The sequence below is a fragment of the Dryobates pubescens genome, chromosome 3, assembly GCF_014839835.1.
Source record: "Dryobates pubescens isolate bDryPub1 chromosome 3, bDryPub1.pri, whole genome shotgun sequence".
Lineage (NCBI taxonomy): Eukaryota > Metazoa > Chordata > Aves > Piciformes > Picidae > Dryobates > Dryobates pubescens.
Genome location: NC_071614.1, coordinates 34,920,225 through 34,946,581, shown reverse-complemented (window position 1 = coordinate 34,946,581; position 26,357 = coordinate 34,920,225). Strand labels below are relative to the sequence as shown.

Genomic DNA, 26,357 nt, shown 5'->3' with positions numbered 1-26,357 from the left:
TGCTGAGTGAATGAGATGTAGTAACTTCCATTGATTTGCTGGCTGTAATTCTCCTAATGTGTTCCAGACAGTGTGAGAGTGCATTGCCAGTTCACATTCAGCCTGGTGCACACCATAAGACTTAGGTTCTTTTCTGCAGGGCTGTTGCCCAACCTGTCACTTGCCAGGGTACAGGGTAGTTCTGCCCAGGTGCAGAGCTCTGCACTTCAACCCACCACTGATCCCCAAGTTTCTCTTCAGCTTCCTATCTTAGTGTCTCAGCTGTCTCTTCCTGATGTAGCATCAACAGTGAAATTGATGTGCCAGACTCTTACAGCTTTTTTTTTGAACAGTGTGGAGATGGGTAGGATGTTGTCAGCAGCTAGTCATGTCTCCTGAATTCTGTCTTGGGCTCTGCCTGGGTCAGCTCTGCTTTGCACCAAAGATCATTCTGATACAAAGGAGTAGAATCATACAATAATCTGGGTTGGTTGGCATCTTTAAAGGTCATCTTGTTCAGCACCCCCCACAATAAGCAGGGACATTTTCAACTGGATCAGGTTGCTTGGTGCCCTATCCAGCCTGACCCTGAATGTTTCCAGGCATGGAGTGTCTGCCTCTTTGGCCAGTGTTTCACCACCTCATTCTTACTCAAGGAAGAACAAGGTGAGCTTTCTGCTCTGAAATAACATTTTGTCTTTACTGGGTAGAAGACCTTCAAAGAAGTTTGATTTCTAGTCTAAAAAATTAACTTGGATTTCATGTCCAGTCGGCTAGGTTCTCTATTAGGACAAGAGACCTTGATCCAGTTTGAGTTTAAGCTGTCACTTCAGTGCAAGGCTTTCTTATTCTGGCTGAATAGGCAGAGGTGATCTCCTGAACACTCCTCTATGTATAAAACTTGTATAATTGAGGAAAAAAAATCATATTTTTTGCTCATTGTTTAGGGCTTTGACCTTTATATGTCATTGACATTTATATGGGATACATTCCAGACTCCAACTTTAACAGAATTTAATATGCTTAAATATTGAATATAACTATTTATATTGCACATTAATTCAGTGATGTTGTAAACTTGCATAAGTTGTTAGAGGATTTCAAAATGTTTTGCAGCAGAATGATTTTCTACAATTATAGCAAGAATGGGAGGCCACTAAGCTAAACCAATGTCATGTTCTTTCTTTCCAGGCAAATTGAGGAGGCTCTCCATTTTGAAGGTGGATCAGAACAAACTTATTCAACTAACAGATTCCATTGGAGACTGCGAAAGCCTTACTGAGCTTGTTCTAACAGAAAACCAGCTGCAGGTAAGCATGGTCATGACAACTTGCATGGCTGGTGGTAATAAGACCTGTTGTTTAAGTGCTGAATCACTTAGCTCGTAAGGTTACTCACTGTTACCACTGTTATGTAGCCAGTTTCCTTTAAATGCATCTTATTTTTAACCTGTTAAATGAATGCTGAAGATAAAGTAGTAGTAATAATCCTCTTTTCCAAGGAGAATTACATATTCACTGTGGAATCTTTCATGAACAGTAAGGGAATTAGAGCAGCTGGAGTGCAGGTATCATTTACTTTGGTTTTAATGTGAAGCTTGTGCTGCATTGTGTTGTGGCCAGTTTTCACTGTGCATTATCTAAATCAGATTTGATGGAACTGCACAGAAGCTACTGTTCTTTGCTCTGCTGATCTTCTCCAGCCAGGTATTCAGTATGATATGTAATCAATTGAAATCTCAGACTTTCTGTGGTTAGGTGTTTCCTACCATTACTTTGAGACTACCTTCATAGGACACTGATGCTTAGAGAGCAGAAGTGTTTATAGAAAACAAGTTTTCAGCATTTCTTAAGTTGGGTTCGTGCTTGGTTGAGTTAGGAGCTTAAGCCTGTTGAAAGGGTGCCTGTCCAGAGGTCAGTTCATAGCACCAAAGTTAGAAGCTTGCCTCTCAATTAAGTATTTAGCGAGCCATTATCTAAATATGGACATTCTGCATATATGCTTCTGTTACACAGCTACTGTGCATCTGTGTTCTCAGTACCGGAATAACATCTGAGTTAATTTGTATTAGAAGCCGACATTCCTGGAGATTTCTTCTGCTAGATAAAACCTCAGATTTCCTTTGGAAGGCCTCATAGTAATGAGGGCTAACTACACTCCTGTTATGAAAATAGATCAGTCTATGAATTAGTTTTTAAAGGGAGATAAGTTTTGTTTCAACTGTGTTAATTTACACATTCTGTTTGCATGTTGCTTTGTTTCTATTGGCAGTCATTGCCAAAGACCATTGGAAAACTAAAGAAGCTGAACAATTTGAATGCTGACAGGAACAAATTGACATCTTTGCCCAAAGAGGTAAGTTTTGTACTTTGAACTCAAAGATATAATGATACAAACAGAAAACTGATTTCAAATGCCTACAAGAAGTAGCATGCAATTTTGAACTACTGGGCATTCTTCCCAAACCAATCACAGCCAGAAACTTGTCTATTAGATATGAACAGCAAAATCTGAACAGCAGCTGTGGTGATTTGCTTGCCTGGAAGTGCAAAATGCCTTTTAACTTGAACAAGAAGGCTTGGATCTAATTAGTTGGTTAACTAGTAATTCTTATGGCAGCTGTCAGGTCTAGCACTATTTGAAGACTGAGAATTTTGTTAGAGTGAATGTATTTAAACATTAATACACCTCTTCTGCATGTAATATAAAAATATTGCCAAATTCTTTCTCACCTCTTACGAGCAGCAGAAAAGGAAACGTTTCATATTCTGAAAAATGATTAAGAGATTGTTGGCAATCTTTTTTGTTTTGAGAGCTCGAGAATGCTTTTGCCTTTAAATATGCAGACCTGATGTGACCAAGCTCTTACAGCTATGATCTCTAGAACGTCTGTCTACTGTCACAGTCTATGGAATGAAATGAGGCCAGAGTTTCTGTTGTGAAACTAAATATAACAAATGCCATACAAGTTTAGTTCAGCAGTAAATTCTGGGAAGAGATCAGGGGAAGCAGCATTCTGTGGTTGGAACATGGGACTGTGAGTTGGTTCTGTTAGCACTGTAGTTTCTCTAATTTTTGTCCAAGTAGTTCTCTCCCTTAATTTTCCTATCTTTCCTCACATGTAGCTCTGAGGTGGTAGCTTTTGTTCACCACTGTCAGTCACTTCAGGAGCAGTTCGGGTATGTACTTAAGAGGCAACTGATGGCTGGAAGTTGAGGGAAATATCAGTTCTGGGTAGTGAGCACATCTGCTCAGGGCTGCTTACTTATGGAGCTTTGGACAGCTTGAGGAGGAGGTGTGAAGGGGGAGTAATGTGTCTGGGAAGGAGATGAGGAGAGCCAATGATAGGGAGAGGAAGGCCCATGCAGGAGCAGAGGATGCTGCTGTAGCAGCAACAATTCCAGTGACACAAACATGGGCTCAATGAGGCTCCATGATAACCCTTATTCCTTGTTTACAGATTGCCTTGTAAGTGTATGATTGATGCGAGGAAAAGGGGAGGGAGGGAAAGGAAAAGAAGACGCGAGTTACTACAGCTCCTCTAGCTCTGCAGAGGAGCTGCTGGTTCTGAGCAGTAAATTGCAGAGGGCGTATCCAGATGGTTGCATAAATGCTACAGAGAGGCAGAGTCTTGAGAAAACTATGTTTCTGGGTTGGGATGTGGTGGCAGTTTTGATCTTGTGCTCATTCAGCAGAAAAATTGCCATGTCTTTACAAAGAACTTAATACATTACTCAGGAGTCCTTAACTCTCTGTACTTGAGACTTGCAGAATTTTGTGCCTAGTCTACCTTTAAGCAGAATTTCTTAGTTTGTTATAATGTGTAAGGTTTTACTGATAAGGCATTAATAGCTTACATGGTGTATAACCACTTTTCATAGTTAATGAAGTTCATTGTATTGGAGGTAGTGCTTGTGGCTTGGAAGGACAGGAGTAGGTGAGAGGAGAAGGTTCACCTTCAGAAGCAGGTAAAACAGGGTGGATATGGATTGAGTATGTTTGTGGGGAATAACAGTCAAGGGCTTGGTGCAGAACAATAAAGGGGTTGATACTGAACATGAAACTGGAGATATGGAAGTAGAAATGTATTTCAGAGATGGAAATTGTTGCCCAGTTGGTAAAGGTGCTGGGGATATCCAAGAGTGGAGTGGAAGAACACGTGGATAACATTAGTGCACATGAGAGAGGGAAGGGGGCACCTGTTACAGGTGTGGGATAAAATCAGGGATGAGTCTCTGTTTTGATAAGGCAGATGATGAGGAAATGGAAGGTGGTATCTAGAGTGAGGTGAGGTGGGAAGTTGTAGAAAGACCAAGAAATAAAGGTTGGAGAGTGGTTCCCAATGGGCTTGGCAGAGAACCAGAGGAAACAGAGCTCCTTGGCATCCACTTCTTTGAACTGGAAATATTTGTAAATTTATTTTTTTCTGTAAAGATCTCTGCACTTATGTATCATTCTCATTACAGAAAATACTTAGAAATTGTTTAACATGAGATGTCTAGAATGTTTTCATGGAAGTATGTTTTGCTTGGTGGTTTTTAAAAAATTCTTTTATTTTTTGTTTCCAAATGAAGTCAGCCCTTCCCCAAGTGAAGGGTCACATCTACCTTCTACCACTGGTGGATTTGAATTCCACGCTGACAATGGGAACAAACCTATGCACAAACAACTGAGGAAATAGTTTGTGTCAAAAATACTGTTAACATGCATATATTGCAGAACCTGTGTGTAGCTAACAAGACATGTCAATTTCCTGAGTTTGTCATGAAATAAAAGACTTTTTCCTGAAAATCATTAGATGACCTTTTAACAATGCTGAGATGTTAATTTCATAAGCAGAAGGAAATCTGCTGCTCTCTGCTCATGATTTGTCTCTTTGTTGTTTGTTGGTTTTTTTTTTTACTTTGTGTTTTTCCTTTATTTTTTCCTTTAAACCAGACATGAACATTTCCACATTTCTGTAGTAGAAGTTTTCTAGTTAAAATACAGAGGAATTTCCATGAAGAGTCACGTTTCATAGTGCTAAAAGAAAAATGTTCTGCATAAACAGAGTGCACAGGTATCGCAAGTACTGTTTGCTGTCACACAGGAGCAGCTTCAGGGGTGCTGATAATGGCAAACATTAAAAAAAAACAAAACAAAAACTCTGAATTTCTCTTTTGTTGGCAGGGAAGAGGAGCAAATTGATGTCTTGCTGAAATGTTTCATTTACATTTTTCTTCTTGTCATTACTGATTTAAAATAAAATGCATTGGTAGAGCACTTAAGGAAAACTGAAAAATGTGTTACCCTTTTTCTGTTGGAAGGTTCTGCTTGAATGTGAGAAAGTATATCTTCCATTCCATTTGTTTTCATCTCAGACTAATATTTAAAAGCAGGCATTTTCAGCACCCCTGTCTGCTATGTGTTGCTTAAAATATCTCTTGAGATAGTACAGTGAAGGCTGGGGTCTTGGGCCTTTGCACATCAATCAGTAGTAGTACTTGTATACTGGTTTTCCCCTTCACAGAAACAGTCAGGTGCAGAAATGGGCTATATAGTACAGATTTTTTTTTCTCAGTGTCTTCCTTTCTTTTCCTTTCCCTCTTTTCCTTCGCACTAATTCTTTCTTTGCCTTACAGAGTGCTATAACAGCTGAGCATTTGTGGTGGTCCTCCTTATAAGAAATGAGTGCAGGACTGGCTTTTACTGGTTTTTTGTTGGAGAGGGGCAAAGACATAGTGTGGTAATAGGCATACAGAAAATTTGGACTCTATTAGAAGATAGCTACTTGGTGTTTTATGCCCTTCCTTCCAGAATTATTCCTGTAGCAAGGAGAGCTATGACAGAAACGATATGTCTGCTTTAATATAACCTGGAGAGATAATGTGTGAGTTGTAGCCTTTTTCTGGTGGTGTGGAGGTTTTTTTGGTGCTTAGTTTGGGGATTATTTTTTTGCTTAGCGGTTTACTGGAATTGGATTTTGGCTCAACCTGTCACACCATTAAAATGGCCAGATTGTTTCAGTGCTCGTTTGTAAAACCAGTCTCTTTTGCTGTAAGATTTCTTAACAAGGTTATTGAAGAGCCTGTATGCAAATGCTCCTTTAAAGTTTCCTGGTTCAAAGGTTCTTCTGTATCTGATGCTGATTTAGAAGGCAAAATGTGGACAGCTGAGTGTCTGACCAAGACTTGAGTCACTGACAGATTTCATCTTCAGTATCTCATCTTGCAGCTGGATTCCTCTCTTGCTGAACTGAGTGTGAAACAAACTTCAACAAGAACAGAGAATGTCTAAACCTGTTCAGAGTTACAAATGTTTTTCCCCTTAAACTTGAAAGACCTGCTTGGTGACTCTTTGGTATTGAAATCCCACCCTGGCACTGAAATGCTGGTGAAACTGGTGTGTTGATTTTGGCACTTCGATGAATAACCACCTTGGAATGTTTTCCAGTTCATGTGCTTTTGTTAATGAGTCTCTATGACCTGCAGAGATCTGGTAATGTGTCCTTCCTGGCTCTGAGGTGTATTGTGAGAATTACTACTATAGTAGGTAAAACAGCAGGGGTTTTGCTGGTGTTTTTTGTTTGTTTGTAATAGATACTTTAAACATTTTTATTTTCTTTTTGAACTAGTTGGTGTTGCTTTGTTATTTCTGGTTTTAACTATTAATGTCCTGTCCCTTCCCACATTGGTGTAAAAGTATGTGTGAATGTTTCGAAGGGGGGGGGGGGAAAGGCCCTAAGGAAAAATGCAGGAAAACTTGTTTTGAGTCAGAGGCCAGATAAGCTGTAAAACTGTATTTTACAATAAAAAAAAAAAACCCTGTATTTTACAATCAAATAATGGAATGCAATGAATATGTACAAAACATACAGTATTTACAATATTATACAAGTTTTTACAAAAATCAAACAGCACAGAAATCCCCCTTGTCCAGGAGTGAGTTGAAGTGAGTTTTCTGAAGATTTTCCTAACCAATTTAAAATGAATAACTGAATAATAACTAATAACAGCAAGTTGGGCAGTTTATTCTACTTTTAAATGTGGTCTGTGCTTGAAATAAAAAATTGAATCTATTATAGGGTGCCAAGGAAAATTCTGATTTTAATTACTTTGAATTGAAACAAAATTTTGGTTCTGACACCCTGGAAAAGATTTTACAACACAATAGGATCTGTGTTTAAATTCCCAATACATTTATCAGAGTTGCATTAACTTAGTGTGACTTTTTGATGCTGACAGCTCTTGAGAGCTCTAGCTAGTAACACACTAAAGAATGATTATTGTATTTGTCATAATGTTGTATTTTTTTTTTACATTGCTTATATCCATGTGGATGATGCAAACTGATAAAGGACAGCCAAATTGATTCATAGCTTTTGAGCAATTAAAAGGTGTTACTCATCTAACCTAACTTGAAGGTCTTAAAAGTTTCCCACATTTCATTTGGTTTTAGATCACCAGCAATGTCATAATGCACCATCAGTGAAATTTGGCCTGAATTCTGGGCTCAAGAGAGGAAAGAAAGCTACAAAGATGTCATTAGCAAGAAAAAATCAAATGGCAGCTGGCAGGTTATTGTGATTGAGAAGCAGCAGTTGAGTGATCAAAACTGATCACTCTCAACTGATGCAGAGTGGCTGGAGAGCAGCCAGGCAGAGAGGGACCTGGGGGTACTGGGTAGGCTGAACATGAGCCTGCAGTGTGCCCAGGTGGCCAAGAGGGCCAATGGCATCCTGGCCTGTATCTGGAACAGTGTGGCCAGCAGGAGCAGGGAGGTCATTCTGCACCTGTACACTGCACTGGTTAGGCCACACCTTGAGTCCTGTGTCCAGTTCTGGGCCCCTCAATTTAGGAAAGATGTTGACTTGCTGGAACATGTCCAGAGATGGGCAACAAAGAGCTGGTCTCTTCTCCCAGGCAACCAGCACCAGAACAAGAGGACACAGTCTTAAGCTGTGCTAGGGGAGGTTCAGACTGGAGGTTAGGAAGAAATTATTTACAGAGAGAGTGATTGCCCATTGGAATGTGCTGCCGGGGGAGCTGGTGGAGTCACCATCATTGGAGGCGTTTAGGAGGAGACTTCATAGGGTGCTTGGTTGCATGGTTTAGTTGATTAGTGTTGGATGATGGGTTGGACGCGATGATCTTGTAGGTCTCTTCCAACCTGGTTTATTCTATTCTATAACATAGTCTATCTGCAGTGGAGGTAAAGAGGTCATCAGAAGCATCAGCAAAGAAGTAATGTCATAAAACCTGCAGTTCTGGAAGACTGTTTAAGATGGACTGGCAGTGGGGCAGTTTTGTTTAGACTTTACAGTATTGTAAAATCAGCACTCTCAAACTTAGCACTTCACTGTCTGCCTGATGTGTAGGTTCTGTTTGTGGGGTTTTTTTATTTTGTGATGGTGTGGTTTGTTTTTTTTTTTTTTTTTATATAGGCTGACTATTCTTTGGAGGTAGCATCAAGATACAAGTGAATAACCCTTAAAGTGCTAAAATGAAATACATGTCAGGAGTGTGATTTACTCAAACACAACTCATTTGAGGCCTTTTCTTGATGTCTAGCTCACTGCAGAATAACACCAACTCTTCTTCAAGCTTCCAGTCTTTGGAACACTCATGTGCTGAGAACCAAGCACATGCTTTTTGCCATTAATTGAAGTCTGTGCTTGAAATGAACTGTGTGCTTAACTGTTAAATGGGCTTGTGGTCTCAACTGTGTACCCGATGCCTATGCAGTGGTTTGGCAAAGTCTGTTGTAAGCATGAGATCAAACCCCTGGAAAGCATGGCTCTTTGTCAGTTAATGACTCTCAGCCAAACCAGTGATGTTCTGATACTGTATTACTTCATGGTGGTCACAACAATATTTTCCTTTCAGCATGCCATTTAGTGTGTGCACTGTGCCTGAGTGGCACTGCGCTCTGTTTAGGTGTTCAAGCATTGGACCTGATGTCTTTCTGTACTGCTGGATGGGTGCCATTTGTTTTCGAAATGATAGAGGATTTTTTTAAGTGTCAGCTTGTCTTCTTTCTGTGATATCTCACCCAGTTCTGCTTGTTAAATGCTGCCTGCATTTTATAAAAAACCAGTTTTGTATAAAAATTTTAGTATCTCTCTGTTATCTTCCCTCACTAACCTATTTTTTAAAAAGGCCTTCACTACCTTTGGGCAATTGCCTTTTGACTAATAGAGCCAAGTTAAAATAACTCAACTTAAAACAACTTAGGAGTCCTAACCCATTTTGGCAGTAGAAGAATATATGTTTTGTCTCCGTTTGTTGGCATGCTCTTGTCCAGTGTGGGAAAAGAAAAACAAATTGAACGTTTCTTGTATTTTCTTAATTGTTAGCCTCTTGGAAAATTATGGGTGAGGTAAATTGATAACCCTGTAAGTATTCAGTACACAGTTCTACTGTTTCCTTTCATTAAACTGCTTTAAATGCATGATGACTCAGGCTGGCCAGTTCCACTGCTGCATTTTTCCATTGTCAAAGTATAGAAGTTTGGTCTCATCAGGGCTGCATGGCTTTACTTTGTTTGGCTATATGGTTTGTATCTCCATGCTCCAAGACTGAATAATGCAAACTTCATTCATGGAAAAACAAACACTCTGTGTACAGTTAAGGCATCAGCTGCCAGCTCATCTATGTTCACTAATTGTACCTCTTGCTTTTCACAGCTCCTCATGTTAGATACACCAATTAGATGCTTTGTGTGTGTGTTTAAATATATATGTATAATATTGTTTGTTTTTCTGTATGGCACTGCATTCTTTGAATATGTCAAGGCACATCATTTAAGAATCTGTGAAGAGCAGAAATACTGCTCTAGGAAACGTTTGCTTGTGGTTTGAGTGCCGGTTTCTAAGAGCTTTCATTCATGAGCTAAAATGACTAATAAAATTGCTGCTTGTACTGTACATACATGGCTGGGAAAGGTGAAATTTGTGAAATCACTGCACTCTAGGATGCAGCCATTTAAGGGAAGCTATCTCAGATTTTGTTTTGTCAAGGGAATATTGCGCTGTAATGTTGCACTTAAGTAGTTTGTGAATCACAAGCCTTAGGCAGCTGATCGCTGCTTTCTCCATTTATGATATTATATTTATGATACAAAGGAAGGTGAGCAGTATAAATGGCCCATTTCTTTGTTTTATTTTCTAAATCACAATTGCATCCTTTTAAAAATGAGTGTTTCCTTGGTGAATAGTGTGGGTTAAATCGACATGATTTTTACTTCAGTAGAAAAGCTTGGGTTTGGATTGACTTGAGGATTTTGCGAAGAGAGAAGTGACAGTTAACTAGAGCACATACATAATTTCAGCTCACTGACCAAGGTACAGAGGTGTGTTGGCTATAATGTGACTGAAGAATCTCTTTACAGAGGTATGACTATAGACATCCTCTGATTTTATTTATTTTTTTTTTTCAACTAAGATCTTTCAGTAGCTGTCCTGACCACAGTTAGGTTTTAAAACCTCTTGCCTTAAAGCTTCAAGAGGCATTGGGATATTTTGCTTCTAGTACTTGGAGTTAAAGAAGAAACTTTTTTTCCATTCTCATGGTGAGTTTGTAACTGGCAGACAAACAAAAGTGCTTTTTGATGCTCTGCATGATATTACGGTGTATAATCTACAAGTTAGCATCTTGGTTTGTAGCAGAAATAGTTTGAAAAGCAAGACCAGGGAAGTGATTGTTCCTCTGTACTCACTGCTGTGAAGGTGCAGCTTGAATACTGTGTATAGTTTTGGACTCCCTTGCTATGAGACATGGAGGTGCTGCAGTGTGTCCCGAGGACAGCAAAACTGGTGAAGGAACTAGAGTACAAGTCTTCTGAGGAGCAGCTGAGGGATGTGGGGTTGTTTAGCTTGGAGAAAAGGAGGCTCAGGGGAAACCTCATTGCTCTCTACAGCTACCTGAAAGGAGGTTGTAGCAAAGTGGAGGTCTGTTTCTTTCCTCCAAGTAACAAGTAATAGGATGAGAGGAAATGACCTCAAGTTGCAATGTGGGAGGTTTAGGTTGGATATTTGGAAAAAATGCTCACCAAAAGGGTTGCAAAGCACTGAAAGAGGCTGCCTATTGAAGTGGGTAAGTCAGTATCTCTGGGAGTATTTAAAAGATGTGTAGATATGACACTTATGGACAGGGTTTAGTGATGGACTAGGTTAATGGTTGGGCTAGATGATCTTGAAGGTTTTTTTCCGATCAAAATAACTCTATAAGCAAACAAAGGTAAGTTTCCTTTGTGAATGGGAACATAGAGGTACTTGAAGCAGCCTTCAAGGTGCTAAAACTACTAGTCTCCTAGATTATAGGACTAGTAGTTATCTGGATCAAAAAGGTGCAATGTGGGGTTGCTTAGTTAAATGCAGAGGGTTTATTTTTCTGAAAATGTACCTTTGATGCACAGTAAGGATGTTTTAAGGGTAAAACTGAAACATCACATCTTTTGCAACCAAACATTATCTGAGCGATACAGATGCTTGCATTTCAATAAACTGATAGAGACAGGGAATACCAAATTGAAATGACCAGTTCATATGGAATCGTTTTTAAATTAGAGGCTTCTAATAAACCAGGGCATTAAAGCTGGGATTCAAATTCTGCTTTTTGTGACCTCTATATTACTCTTTATAGACTCAATAAACATTGGGAATTGATTGGTGAATTTAGCATTTTGCCTTGCCTGGAGCCCCATTGCACTTGCTCATGTCTAAAGTTACCATAAGGAAAGAAAGAATTAATGTGTAAAACATAGAGCTAGACAAAGCTGGAAGTTACAGCTAGTATTTTTTTGTGAGGGTTGTCTCCAAAGTGGTATCTGTGTGGTTGCTGATCCCTTCCTGGTATTGAAGGCTCTAAAAGGTACCTATTTGTAGAAAGATACACATTATTCACTGATACCGATGTTGAAGAAACTGCTGCAACAGACTTGCTCCAGGTCAGACTTCTTTTAAGCTAACACTTGTAGTCTGTACCTCTGGGTGAAGTGTCTGGCAGGCATCGTAAACTTGAATGCGCTGTGACATATTATGTGACCCATGCTGCATGCCTTTGTTTATGCTGTCGTACTGCAACAAAAACAGACTTCTTTTTTCTTTTCTTTTTTTTTCCCCCTCCCCCACTGCTCTCTAATCTAGATTGGGGGATGCTGCAGTCTTAATGTCTTTTCTGTACGTGACAACAGATTATCTCGAATTCCCTCTGAAATTTCACAAGCCACCGAACTTCACGTCCTGGATGTTGCTGGGAACAGGTAGGAAATTTTTATATTGTCACATTCTTTTGCTGGATCGACTTAACTCTAACAACAAAATATACTGAAGTCACAAAAAAGCAAGTAAGACTTTTTGTGTTAGTGTTACTGTTGAAGTTGTCAAAATAGTCTTCCCCTGTGGCCCAAAGTGGCATAAATTGTGTGTTGTCATGAGTACATTTTCTGGATTGCTCTGACCTTGAGGAAAAGAGAGGATTTCTTTTTAAAAAGAAAAACCTCTCGATTTTTTTATATTTCTGACTTAAAATTGAAAATCTTGGCAATTTGGTACAGCTTCAGCTAAAACTACCAGCCTTAACATCATGTAACACTAGTACTGAGTGTCTTCCCTTGATACAATGCAAGTAACAATGCCACTTTGACCTCATGGCTTGTCATGCGTATTAGTTTGTATGCTTCAGACATCAAAATGCATAAACCAGCAAATCAGTTCAATTGCTTAGTGGGAAGTTGAGTGAGTGTGGGTGTGTGGGGGGTGTATGTGTAAGGGAAAAAGCAAATGGCATATCATCTATGCAATATAGTTGTCTCATAGGAACCTAAATATTTCTGTTCTGGCAATTGTGTATATATAAGTCTCCAGAGCAGAAGCAGATGACTGCCTTCCAGGGCATTTTACTGCAATAGAAAAAGCTCAGCATTCTTTTATCTCTTCTTCACAGGTACAGAGAATTATGGTATAAAGTTAAGCTGCAGGTTCTTTTTAAAAGAACGGAAGTAGTTGGAGTTGATGACTACTGCAGTGCCTTCTATTAGAGGCATTCATCTCAAACTTGTTTATTCCAAGTTAGGTATAAATACGTAAGAGTCAGCCTCATGACTATCTATTAAATCTCCTGAAGATTGCCTGACTTTTTTACTTTTCTTTTTTGAACTAGGCTGACGTACCTTCCCCTCTCACTGACTACCTTAAAGCTGAAGGCTTTGTGGTTGTCTGATAATCAGTCCCAACCTTTACTGACGTTTCAGACTGACACAGACCCTGAAACAGGAGAAAAGATTTTAACATGTGTATTACTTCCTCAAATGCCTTCTGAGCCTGGTTGCCAAGGTAAGTGCCTAGAGTCAGTTTTTCATTGCAATTACAATGTTTTTCTTTGCAATTACAGTTTTTCATTACAATTTCTTTACTGTGTTGTCTGTTCCATAAAGGTTTGCAAAATGTGCATAAGCTCTGATGGGCGAAGTAGCAAAGTCCTGCTTGAATTGTCACTTTTAAGCTTTTTTTTAAAAATTTATTTCTTCTTTTTTAATCCTACTAGTTTTCAGAAGACCTGAAAAACATGTCTGTCTGTTACTGAAAATACAATGACACCAGCTACAATAAATAAAATGCATACCTGGAAGAAGACAACTTAATCATATTGTTATTGTGAGGCTTGCCAGTAGAGAAAGTAGTGGTGTCCATATTTGTGTGCATTGATTATACACCTTAAACACATATCTATATATACAGTGAAAATTGTTGACTTTACAACTTGCAGTCGCTTTACTAGCTATGCATTTTTTTTTCTGATAATAATCAGTAGACATTTTACTTTTCAGCAAGTAAATTTTCTTTCAAGCAAAGATTCTGTACAGAGTTTTTGTAATGTTCTTTAACAAATCCATAATTGCAGTATAAGTCACTTTCAGCTTTTGTGCTGAAATTTGCCTCTGGGTCAGGTAGAACCATAAACTCTCTGTTTGCTGCTCAGGTAAGCTCTGGATGTTTTTTTTGTCTTCAGGCTTTTGCAGCTCTCTGTGAACATTCGAGGGGTTCATCTGAGCTAATATTTAAACTTTTTTTGTAATCACTGGAGAGTAATTTATTCTACCCAAGAACAGACTTCTAAAAGAAATCATGTGTATTCCTTTCCACGTGGGGGCCTGAGGAGAAAAGAATAGCTGTAGGTATCTGTATTGTAGGTACCCAAACTTACCTAGATTAATCCCACTCTTTCATTACTATGCAACAGGAGCAAATGGAAACTATTAAAGCAGCAGAAATGTAGAAATATCTTGGGTTTGTATCACTGTCTGGGTTTTAACAGTACAAATTACACTAAGAATTAAAATAAGTAAATAATTTGACCTCTTGAGATTTAGAGAAGAATAAACTACTTAAAGAAGAGTAACTGAGGTACATTGACTTTCTCTAGAGGCTTTACTGCTAGAAATTAGATTTTCTCCTCTCCAAATGAATCTCATGGATTCAAGGGTAGAAGGCTTGAAATTAAGAATGTTGAACATGTAGGCCTAGAAATACTGAAAGGATGAGGTCAATGAAAGCAGTGATCCTGTGTTATGGAATGTCATTTAGGCAACTGGTAAATATCAGATGGTAGCCATGATCCAGAAGAAAAGTGTGTGTAGTGGCGAGTCTGTTAAAATACATCATTAGTAATCTAAACTGTCAAAAACCTGTAACAGTCCAAGTACAGAAACTTCCCATTTATCCAGAAACTATTTATTATGGGTACTGATAACAGAACATTTAATGCAAGCTCTGTTTTCCCTAAAAAAAATAGAAATAGCCAATTGTAAATCTCAGGTGAGTAATTGGTTGGATATTGCAGTTACTAACAATACAGCATGTTTGTATTTGAGGCTTGCTGTGAATTTTTAGTTATGTTTTGCTGTTCTAACAGATAACCTACCACGATGTGGTGCACTAGAGAGTTTGGTAAATGAAATGTCAGATGAAACATGGAATGAGCGGGCAGTGAATAGAGTCAGTGCAATTCGCTTCTTGGAAGATGAAAAAGATGAAGATGATAATGAAATGGTATGTTTTCCAAGCCTTTGGATACCTGCAGATGCTCTAACTTTAATGCAAAAGTTAAAAATTATCTCCTGCTGTAAATATTGCAGCTGCAAGTGCATGCTCTTTATGTACATTTGTAGCATAAAATGTTCATGTTGACTGTCAAAGCTTTTTATATTGACTTAAAATGCCTTCTGTTTTTGCTTTGAATATAACTTCTATGTTCTGATGCAGGACAATCTTTTTGTTTTCCCGTGTCTGTTCATGATGTTTTCTTTCCAGAAACAAGATAGGATCATTCTTTGCTTCTGTGAATCTTCATGGCCTGAAAATATATAGTGTCTAGGATTCCAGCACTATAGCATGTATCTCCATTAAATTTGTCATTGTTTGTCTCCCTAATTTCTATTTCCAATCTCTTTCCCTCTCTCTTTATTTCTTCTGTTTGCTTGTTTGTTTGTTTTCCCTCCACCATTTGCACTGAAACAACCATAGTGTCCGTGAACATCAAGAATGTTGCTCATTAGTTTCCCACTTAAACAAAGGATGTGGAAACATCTGTCACTGTACTTACAAGACCTCTCCATTAAGTTGGGCTCTGCATGCCCTGATGATCAAAATGCAACATGATCTTTAGCTTTACTGACTTCCATTAACAATTTCAGCTCTGTAAAGATTAAGACCACTTCAGTCAGATTTTCAGTGTTTTTCTCTAAAGCTCTGCAAGCTTGCTGGTGGTCCTCATTAGATCTCAGCCCAAAATACTCCAGGGTGCTGTCAGAATTGCAGCACATGAGACGTGGTCTTTAAAAAGTGACCATAAAAATTCTCAGTCGGGAAATGAACATTTGATTTTTCAAGTTAGGCGGTTGCATAATTCAAAGCCACACAAACTGAACGTCTCGTGCAAGCACAGACTGATGACGTTCAAAATGATGCTTCTTAATTGTGCCAGCTCATAATGTGGATACAATAATGAGAGCTCAGGTGGTAATGGTAACTGCTTTCAGTTATGGTATTACAGCCTGACTTGAGGAAAGAGCCCTTTAAGGGGCAAAAGAGGAAGGCTGGGTTTCCAGAGCAGTCTTGACCAATTCACCCATTTATGGGTGATCGCTTTCACTGTAATCTGCACAGTTTACATGTGTACCGCTGAAAAGTAATTGCATGTATATATGTACTATACTGATACATGTTTGTGCAGCTATTCTTGGTGTTGCGTTGGTCTCTATCTGAATGCTAACTGGGGTTTTCATGATTTATTTATTTTTCTTTCAGCACAATAATGTTAGACATTCTTGTGTCCCAGATGGGAGAGAGAGGCTCCCTCTTCTTCCCTTTGAGGCATTTGTTCTCAGTTGACAAGAGAACTAAACTGTGTGGTGGGGCTGGAAGGCATACAGGACATCACACAAATACGTATTTAAGACTCTAAAGAGATCTTGTGGGATTCTTTCAGAACCAGCTGAATGGGTTTTGTTTGAAATGTGACCTTAAATCACTTGGGTGGTTTCTAGAGGAAAACAAAATAAATTCCGAACCGTATTTATGAAAGAATCTTCACTTCATAACTTGTATTTTCTACTTCACTTGAGTGGCTTTCAGATTAGTAAGTCAAGACAGGAAAGAAATTTACTCCTAAGCAGTTGTTGAAACCTCTTTTCCTGTCCTCTTAAACACGAAGCTATGAAGTAACGTTCAGCATAGAGTGTTGTAGTTTGAAAAGAAAGGGGGAAAAAGGATGAATACATAATATTTGGTATGTGAATGATAAAGCCTTGAAAGTGTATGTTGTTTTTCAGAGATGAAGGCAAAACCACTTATTGCACTGTTTATTTTTAGAGAACACTTCTAAGGCGAGCCACTCCACACCCTGGAGAATTAAAGAACATGAAAAAGACAGTGGAGAATTTACGGAATGATATGAATGCTGCTAAAGGACTGGATTCAAACAAAAACGAGGTCAATAATGCCATTGACAGAGTGACCACTTCTGTGTAGAGTTTCATCTCCAGATTTTACCTCCTGTGTCTTCCCCTGCTGTTGAAATGCTCCTGTTGTCTTCTGGGACCTCAATGAGCCCCTTTTTGTTTTTAACCAGAACCTGATCCATCACCTCCGTATCTGTAGAAAGTGCTGCCCGCTGGAAGAAAGTGCCTTATTTCATCCAGGCAGTGAACCAATAATTTCCAAATCAATATAGTAATTTTATTAGTGCTAGACTTTTTAAAGTATAATACACTACTGTATGTAAAATACAATATTTTTGTCTTAAACACAGGGGAAATAATGCTTTTCTTTTCCAGAGTGCTGGGATATCTATTTCTCAGTGGCTTGATGTGCTGGTGAGAAATACAGTTTTGTGGAAAATTGATACACTTTTTTTATTTTATTTTTTTTTGGCAGCTCAGATGGTGTAAATTTTAAAATTTTGTATAGGACTTTCATAACAAAATGATGTATTGCATTTTTAAGAGAAAATTTATCTTGAGTGGTACGTATTTTAGTATTTGTGGAAGAGAAAAAGTTTCACGGACAACTGTATTCATTCATTTGTACCACCCATTGTGCCTTATTGTGTCTTGTATGTTCTATTAGTCCTAAATATAGCAACTCTTGAGGAAAGTGACTAGATTTAAACTTGGTCTCCTGTCTAAGGTATATTTTTCTTTCAGGACAGTAATTTGTTGGGATTTTTACAGCAGAGAACCTACGTCTATATCATGGGATTTGGGGTTGTGAAGCACAAATGTTAGTTGTTTTTTTTTTTTTGTAAACAGAATTAAGATTTAAATGACCAAACTGCTATTGTTTATCACATGATGCACTCACACTTTAACTTAATTGTAATGAAACATCTTGTGTTGGATGCTGTGTTGCATTGCAGTCACTAGAAATTCATGCTTCAGTTGTGGTTTTTCTCAAATGTGCCATCTGTAAAATAACTTGAAAAACAGCACGACAGACTTTCAGAAGCACAGTATGAAACTAGTTTTATGTATTACACAAGAAAGCATGACTCCTTAAAGTGCTTTGGTGGTTTTATATACATATATAAAACCATAATAAAAGAATCTTTAAAAGCTTCAGTAGATTTATTGTATCATTAAAATATCAATTAAAGGATGGATGAATGAATACTGGAATTTACTACCATTGTTACTGCATTGCACTTCCAGTGGTCCAAAGCTGCTTTCAAGGTTTTATGAAATCTGTGTGTTCTGGTTTGTTTATAAAGGTGAGCATGAATGGAGTTGAGTTCAGTAAATAACAATTTTGCAAAAAGATAATGAAGAATAGATTTTGGTGCCTCTGGACTGTGCATGTGATGTGAACTGACAAAGACCACTCACTGTTCAGTGCAGGGACTTGAGCAGTCTGAGTTCAGTGGAAAGATTTGATGTATTTAGTGTGAGCTAATGCAATGAACCCAAATTTCAACAAAACTAAAGACCTGACACTTCTTGTATGGCTAACCACATCCCTCCTGCTGAACATCTCTTCCAGTAAGTGTTGGTTGTGTGAGGGTTTCTGGGAGAATATGGGAAAGGAGCAGATCAGGGCAGTCATAATAACTTCTGTGTTAAAGTTAGTAACTGCAATTATTTGATTATTTTGTCATTTAACTTTTTGATTTGAAGCCTTTACAAAAAGCACTGCTCTCTTTATGTTGTTGAATGAGTATATATTGCAAGCCATCTGCAAATATTAAAATCTATCCTGGCTAAATACATTAATTTTTATGATTTCTTCTTATTTCAGAGATTCCTCATTTAAGCTTCAAGGCATGGTCTCTTTGCAAGAGGTGCTGCAGATTGATAGGTATTAGTTTAGTTCATGGGTAGTGCTATTTCATTCTTCCCAAGGCAGCGCTCTGCTATTTGTTCTTGGTAAGCTGCTATGAAAATAAAACCAGAAAGTAAATGAGATTTTGATACAGTTGACTCTAACCTGAGGCAGACTTTTCTTTTTAAGCTCTTACTGGGATGACATAACTGAAGTTCAAAAATATAGGAAGTTCTGAAGCCAGAGTACAAGATGAAAATGAGTTGCTAAAAAAGACAGACCGAAGGCAGCAAGGCTGTGCTCTGTGATGGCAGTTTTTCCTTTGGAGCCTGTGCTTTGGTTTGTTTTCAGTGTCTGATCTCTCAAGTGATCTGTATGTGTGCCATTTTATAAAGCAGTTTAGGTACACTTGACCTCCCAACAGTGTCCATAAGCTTCCAGACCGTTTTGACTCTATTTTATGGCCGGAAAAAGTGACTGTTTGTTACGCTGCAGCAATGTGTGTCCTTGGAAGCATGAACCCTCCCTTCCTGGTCTGTTTAGCTCTTTTCTCTCGGTGGTGCTTTGAGGAGACAGAGCAGTGAGTATAATTTTGTAAACATATTTTTTTTTTTTTTAAAAAAATCTTTAAACTTTTTCTATTTTTGCAATCCTTTTGTAAGTCTTTGGCAGGGGTATGTTTAATGCAAGGAAAGAAATGCTACAAAACTTGTATGGAACCAGAGAAAAGCAACTGACTATAGTGGTGGAGAGGATTTAATATTAACCTGTCAGTTAATGCATGTGAGTTTTCTTTATTGAAACTCACAGTTACATAGTTTCGCAGGAGTAGGAAGGCGGGGGGAGGCTACCATTGTTATTGTAGTTAGCATACTAACATATTCTTCCATCCCCCGTGCATTGCTGCAGGCTTTTTCCACAGCTTCCATATAATTTGTGTCAAGATGATTTTTCTGGCTTACATGCCATATTTTTGATAATGAGCATATTGTGGGAAAGTGAATACTGGAAACTTGCATAGTGCTGTGCTTTCCAGCAAATGACTTGTTTGTGTGTGCCTAGGATAAGCTGATCAGCTTACTTCTTGTCTAATATTGCTTTACTAGTGCTGGGTTAACCGTTTTTAGCTGATCAGCTACTTAACAGGTTTCTGCCTGGACCCCCCAATCACCCCCCAGAGACCCCCAAATCCATGCTCACCATCACTGGAGGTGTTCAGGAGGAGACTTGACAGGGTGCTTGGTTGCATGGTTTAGTTGGTTGGGTGGTGTTGGATGATAGGTTGGACACGATGATCTTGAAGGTCTCTTCCAACCTGGTCTATTCTATTCTATTCATACTTGCTGCTCATGAATTCAGCATTTGAGAGGAGAGTAATGACACAAGAATTGAATTTTTTTTGAGTATATTCTTCAGAATATCATTTGATCCTAGCTTGACCTCCCACTGAGACTAGAGCATACTAGTTATCAGATATGTCTGGACCTTTTGTTAATGTAGAATTCTCTGCCATTCTCTGCCTTGACGCTGGAAAATAACATTTCTTTAGGTTTTCAATTGACTTGATGGGTGTTCCCTGTCTTCAGTCTGTCAAACACAGAAATTCTGTTTCTGTACTTAGGTTGCTGCCAAAGAAGATGAGAAAAGTGAAGTTGTCTTGGCTATCAATGAATGTTTTGGATGCTCCCTTCCTCCTGTACCAGTTTTGAAATTTTCAGAGGCGTGGTGCCTTCCTTTATCATTTTGAAGTCAAAAATATAATTAATAGTCAGAGAGCTTCATGAAAAACATGAGATTTTTTTCAAAGTGGAAAAGCAGATAAAAACTTTATAAGCTACCTTGCAGGAGCCATCTTAGCTCCTGTTCTGGTGAATGTTAGAGAGACTGTGCACTTTACGTCCTCTTACACAGTTCTTGTAGCAACAGGACAGCCAGTCATGGATTCTGTTAGAACAGAGGGCTTTGAGGAGCGTGTTTCCTGTGGCTGGGCTGTTTGCATTAACTTGAGGAGCAAGGGTTCATGGCAGCCTAGTGTAGAATTTGTAATTTTTCTGGGGTGTGCCTCTTAACTGGTGTGGTCAGTCTGTTAACTCAACATCTCAAGAAGCAGCTTGTGATTTGTTTTTTTTTACAGGAGAGGTCCTCTCCTGAAAAGTACAACAGCAGTATTGTCCATGGAAAGGACTCTAGCTGCTCAGTGATGTTCAGGGAGGGGACTTAACAATCTCCTGTGGTGCTGTTACTGGAGATTTGACACCTGATGTCCAATAATCTTTATCACTTTTTGTGTTCATCTGTTGCTGGAGAATGTTGCCTTGGCTGAAATTTCAGGATGTGCAGCTGGACGCATATAGCCATATCCAAAATGTTAGCAATGCTCACTGAAGTAGACAAGTACTGGCTATGGTAATTTGCCTCAAAATTTACAGGTGCATACAGAGCTTGCAAACACTACCAAAGCATCAGCAGCTTGAATTTTCAGTTTGTTAAACATCTGTGGAAAAATGTGGAGACAGGACTACAAGAAGGCTTGAGAGAGACTTCACAGGGATTTCTAGTGATAGGACAAGAGGGAGTGGATTTAGACTGAAGGATAATAGATTCAGACTGCATGTTAGAAGTAGTTCTTCAGCATGAGAGGGGGATAAGTCTCTGGAATAGGCTGCCCCTGGAGGTTGTGGATGCCTTCTCCCTGGGGGTGTTGTAAGGCCAGGTTGTATGAAACTTTGAGCAGCCAAGTCTAGTTGTGAGGTGTCCCTGCCCATGGTGGGGGAGGTTGGAGTAGAACATCTCTAAGGACCCTCCCAACCTAAGCCATTCTATGACTCAACTTTTCAATGTTAGTTTTCTGTTCAAGTAAAACTGTGTTCTCCTTCATGGAGAGTGCTTTGATTCTCTTTGATCTCTCTTGATATCTCACCAGTTTTGCCCAAACCATAAACAAATGGGCTGCATTAAACTGTAGGAGATGTAATTATCCTGTACTTCTGGAAGATTAAACAGGGCACTACAGGATGTTAAACAGGAGTGAATTTCTTTATAATTTCTTCAAGACATCCTGGATTTTCACTAAGCAACTTTAAACCAAAAAGAAATTGAAACCAAGAAAAAGAGTGATTGGTTGAATCTTGCTGCTGATTTTTTTATTTTTTTTACTTTTTTTTTAACATTCAAAAGGGGAGAAATCTGCAGGTCTGAAGAGCACCTGCATAGTGTATGTTTTCAGGATAAAATAAATTTTACATCCAGGAAATAAAAAAAATCTTATCAAACTAGTTAATGCTTTAACATCAAAGTTTGATTTTAAGTGAGGTATTTATTGCTAGTAAAGTTTCCCTGTAGAGGATTGCTTCAATAATCTGTTCAGATGGCTTTTATGTTGCCACAGCAAAAGCATATTTAAAGATGCCTCTGTTTTGGCAGCATTTGGCTTGGCTTTCATTCTTACTTCATCTGGATCACACAAAGCTCTTGTGTGAGAATGTTATGCATAGTTGTACTTGAAAAGAACGTTTCTGTTCTAGGGAATCAAAATCAGAATGCTTTGGGTTGGAAGGGACCTTTAAAGGTCATCTAGTCAAACCACTCTGCAGTAAGGATGGACACCTTTAACTAGATGAGGGTGCTGAGACATTTCTAAAGACATTTTTCTTTCCTATCTTTAGTAAGTAAGCAAGTGTGGTTTTTTAAGACAAAGCAAAATAGACAGGAACATGTGTTTGGAGTTTTGAGCTGAATTATAGCAGTAGTTGTATTACCATAATAATCTTCTGGGGTAACTGGAAGCACTGGCTTCTACTTGCCAGTGGTGACCAATTGTTGCTGTAAGCATGATATTTCATTGTCACTGTCTGGTTGCAGTATGGCACTTCAGAAAGGTGGGTGGTTTCCATGTCATGACTCTTAGAATATTTTGAATTCTTTTTATTTGTCAGAATGATTTAGGGTGATACATAGCATTTGCACACCTTTGTTGCCTGGAGGAATTTCATTCTCTAGAGGATTTATTAGTGAGATCTTATCAGAACAGACACCTTGTCTTTATGAGAACAATTTGTTCTCTTAACATATAGGGATATGATACAGAGGAGTGTTTATGTTCTGATGAGACCACCTTTGAAAAGATGAAGAACGTGTTGAAGGGTTGTACAGAGCAAGCCTCATGGCTTGCTGATGAAATACTGAAATAAATGATCTGTGACCAATCAGTCAGGATTGTTGATATTGAAAGGAGATAAAAAATGTATTTTCATGGAACATAACACCTACTGAGACTGATGAATATTTTTTTCCTGTCTAAACACTGTTTCTGCATTTACAAATCATCAGTGTTACACAGTCCAGTATTCATGAATGTTAAATTCACCTTCTTCCTCTGTTTTATTCCAAATATTCTTAAAGGAATAAACTTACATTCTCTTGTACCTCTCTGTGGAAATGAATACACATAAAGTGTACCTCATTCTGTTTGCTACTACTGGCCTGAAACATTGACCTTTTACGTATTTAGGAGTCTCAGCTTCTCCATGTATAAAACACAAGAAGAAACTTCCTACCTTACCAGAGTAATAACAGAAATTATAACCTGAAAAATTCTGTGAGGACATTTGATTTTTTTCTTTCAAGGTAGTTGCCAATAGCATTTGTATTTGGTGGTGTTTTTTTTGTTTGGGTTGTTTTGGTTTTTTTTTGGTGTCTCAAAATATGGCCCTATAGTATTTAATTGAATGGAGTTTTTTAAAGATAACCTTTATTTTGGGAGTACAAATCTATCTGTAGCTGAACTGTAGTGTTTTCCACCATGAGGAGTGATAGAAGCTTAATTGTCCATCTAATGCAATGGAGCTGGTTTTATTTTGGGGAGAGAAAACAAAATCCTTCCACTTCTTCCATGTAGGAAACTCAGCATATGCTTGGCTTCACTAAAACCTCTCAGCATTGTGTAGCACCTTTGATTTTCTTGACCATCTGGCATTCTCTGTTCCTCACTTTATATTGGTGCTGGACTATGGATTTGAAGTCCACTGTCTTCTTATTTCCTGTTTTTATCAAAAAGGATTTATTTTCCAGAAAGTGTTGCCTATGCTCACAGCAGCAGCATTCATTGGCTTTGTTTCTCCATTTTATTTCATGAAAGCTTAATCTACAGTGTGTTTTGCTTACAACAGGTGGGTACAAATGTAGGCTAATAGCACTTCAGTTTGTCAGATTCAGTCTTTTGATGTTGATACAACAAACTGTGAAACTGCTTTCATAAAGATAATGTCATCTATGGCATTGTGTAAACCTAGTGAAAATGGGAATGGCTCTTGCCCAGAACTGTCATACTGTTTCCATTTTCCATTAGTGTAGATTAAGGCTATTGAAGACTAAAATCTTTTAGGTTACAGAAGGTGTGATGTTGAAACAGGTACTGAATGTGCGTTGTAGCTGTGTGTCAGCATGAGGAAAAGCATCTTGCCATAGGAGATGATGGGCAGGAGCACCTTCCCAGTTTGCCGAGAGGGGCATGGAGATGTAAAATCTTCTGAATGATATCAGTTTACTTCATGTGTGTGCAGGAGACTGCCACAGAACTTGAATGTATGTCGAAGAAGGTGAAGCGGTTGTCAGCATAAGCTTAAGTAAAAATCTGTCTCTGTTACTTTGAGAGAATAGCTTTTTACTGGTGTGACAGAATTTAGCAGACTGGGCTTGTAAAGCTCTTTTTTAGGATAAGGCATCGGGATTGAGATCAAATGAGGATGAGATGTTCCCTTGGAAGAAGTTAAATGCTTCACTGTGCTTATGTTTATTTTTAAAGTGAAATTTCTTTATGACTTCCTAATCAGCTTGAAAGTTGACAAGAATTAAAAGTGTTTCTGAAAGTACCCTGAACATTGGAAGTTGTCACATTAGCTATGCTGAAATAGAGCAAACCAGCAAGAAACAATGTCATCTATTGTGCTGTTTACCTGTCTGATTAGAATTGCTGTGCACCCTGTTAATACTCATAGGAAACAAAGCTCCTATTTGCATTTCCTTATTCAAGGCCAGTGTAAAAAATACCAGGAGATACACTACCTTGTGTTTTGAAGTGTCAGGAGGAACAGGAGCTGCTGCCCTGTTGTTATTGTTTGTGCTGCTTTCATATGTAATTCACTGATGAACCAAATCTACTATCAGCTTATATGTCCTGAGCAGTGTGGTTTAAAATAAGCAGAAATATGAGCTGTTTGTCAGCAAATTGGTATTGCTCATTGTCAGTGCACTTCAAACTGGTTTAACAGCAAGTTTCCTATAAAAGCCAGTCATGCCTTCTGTGTACAATGAAAAGAATCCTTTGTTGGGGCAGATGCATTGAAAGGTCTATAATCTTTTCTAGCAAGTTGCTGAGATATTGCCCTTGTCCTTTTCCTAGTCTTTTCAGCCATCCTAAAACCAAATGAAGAATCCCAAGGGGAACTCCTTTGGCATCTGAAGATGTATGTCCAGCATGTCTTATCTCCTTTTCTTTTTTGACCTTAGATCTAATAGAGATGGTGACATCCTAGGGTGGTGATAACAGCAAGAAATCTGTGTGTTTGTGTGAACAGAATCATTCTGTATTGAAAAGGGTTGGAAGGGACCCTCGAAGTTCATCTTGCCTAACCCCCTCTGCAGTGAGCAGGGACATCTCTAACTCGATCAGATTGCTCAGGACACCATCAAGTCTGACCATGAATGTCTCGTTAAATATCTGTTTAAACAACGTGTAATGCTTCTGAATGGCCCACCATAAGCTTGGAGCATGTGTGTCAATGTGTCTGTTTGTATGGCATCAGGCTACTTTCTGCTGCAAGATTTCTACCACCATTAAAAACATTTAAAGGCAAGACTGAAATAAAGCTTGAAAAAGAGATTAAGAGTACTTGAAAAATGACTTCTGAAGTTGAGTTTCAGAACTATATACCTGAAATTAAGGTATATAGGCAACCTTGACACAACTTGTGTCAAGGTTATGAACAACTGATGAACTGTGTATGAAAAAGAGTGGGGAGGCTTTTTGCATGTAAATAAATAATGGATATTTGGGAAATCTGGATAATAATCACTTTGAAAATCAGTAAACTCTAAAAAAAAAATAAAATTGACCTTGTGCTTTCTATTGGGACCACTCACCAAATGAAACAATTTATGCAATGAATAATAAAAATGGGGGGGATAACTTGAGAGGTTGTTTTTTTTTAAACTCAGGTCATGAGATGGTCAGTAAAGGTCTGTTTTCTTAATAGAACAGAATATAACATAATTTAAGACTCTTGTTGATCATTAATTCTTCTTTATAATGCTGAAGGTAGGCTTGGTTCCACATTCATGTAAATTCCTAAAGGCTTCCAGTAATTTCAACAGCCATTGCTTGCTCTTCCTATCACCAGTATTGCCTATTAACTGACAAGGTGTCTCTGAGACTGAAAGCACCTGTCAAGGTAAAAAGGGGAAACCCAGTATTTACAAGAGATTACAATATGTTGCAGAACTTGCCAGATGGTTTCTGTATTTACATACCTCAATTGCTTTCTTAAAGTCCATTGATTGTGGGTTTTTTCTATGTGTGTGTCTGTGT

General features: G+C 38.4%; 1 protein-coding gene across 2 annotated transcripts in view; it reads left to right on the top strand.

The window, feature by feature from the left end:
- Positions 1-18,221, top strand: part of LRRC1 (leucine rich repeat containing 1) — a 74,203-nt gene extending 55,982 nt beyond the window's left edge. For both annotated transcript variants that reach the window (XM_054179946.1, XM_054179947.1), the window contains exons 9-14: positions 1,171-1,289; positions 2,251-2,334; positions 12,104-12,219; positions 13,119-13,291; positions 14,871-15,007; positions 16,829-18,221. In XM_054179946.1, coding sequence (XP_054035921.1) covers positions 1,171-1,289; positions 2,251-2,334; positions 12,104-12,219; positions 13,119-13,291; positions 14,871-15,007; positions 16,829-16,987 — 788 coding nt within the window. In that variant the 3' untranslated portion in view covers positions 16,988-18,221. The remainder of the gene's footprint in view (positions 1-1,170; positions 1,290-2,250; positions 2,335-12,103; positions 12,220-13,118; positions 13,292-14,870; positions 15,008-16,828) is intronic.
- The last annotated feature ends 8,136 nt before the right edge of the window (positions 18,222-26,357 follow it).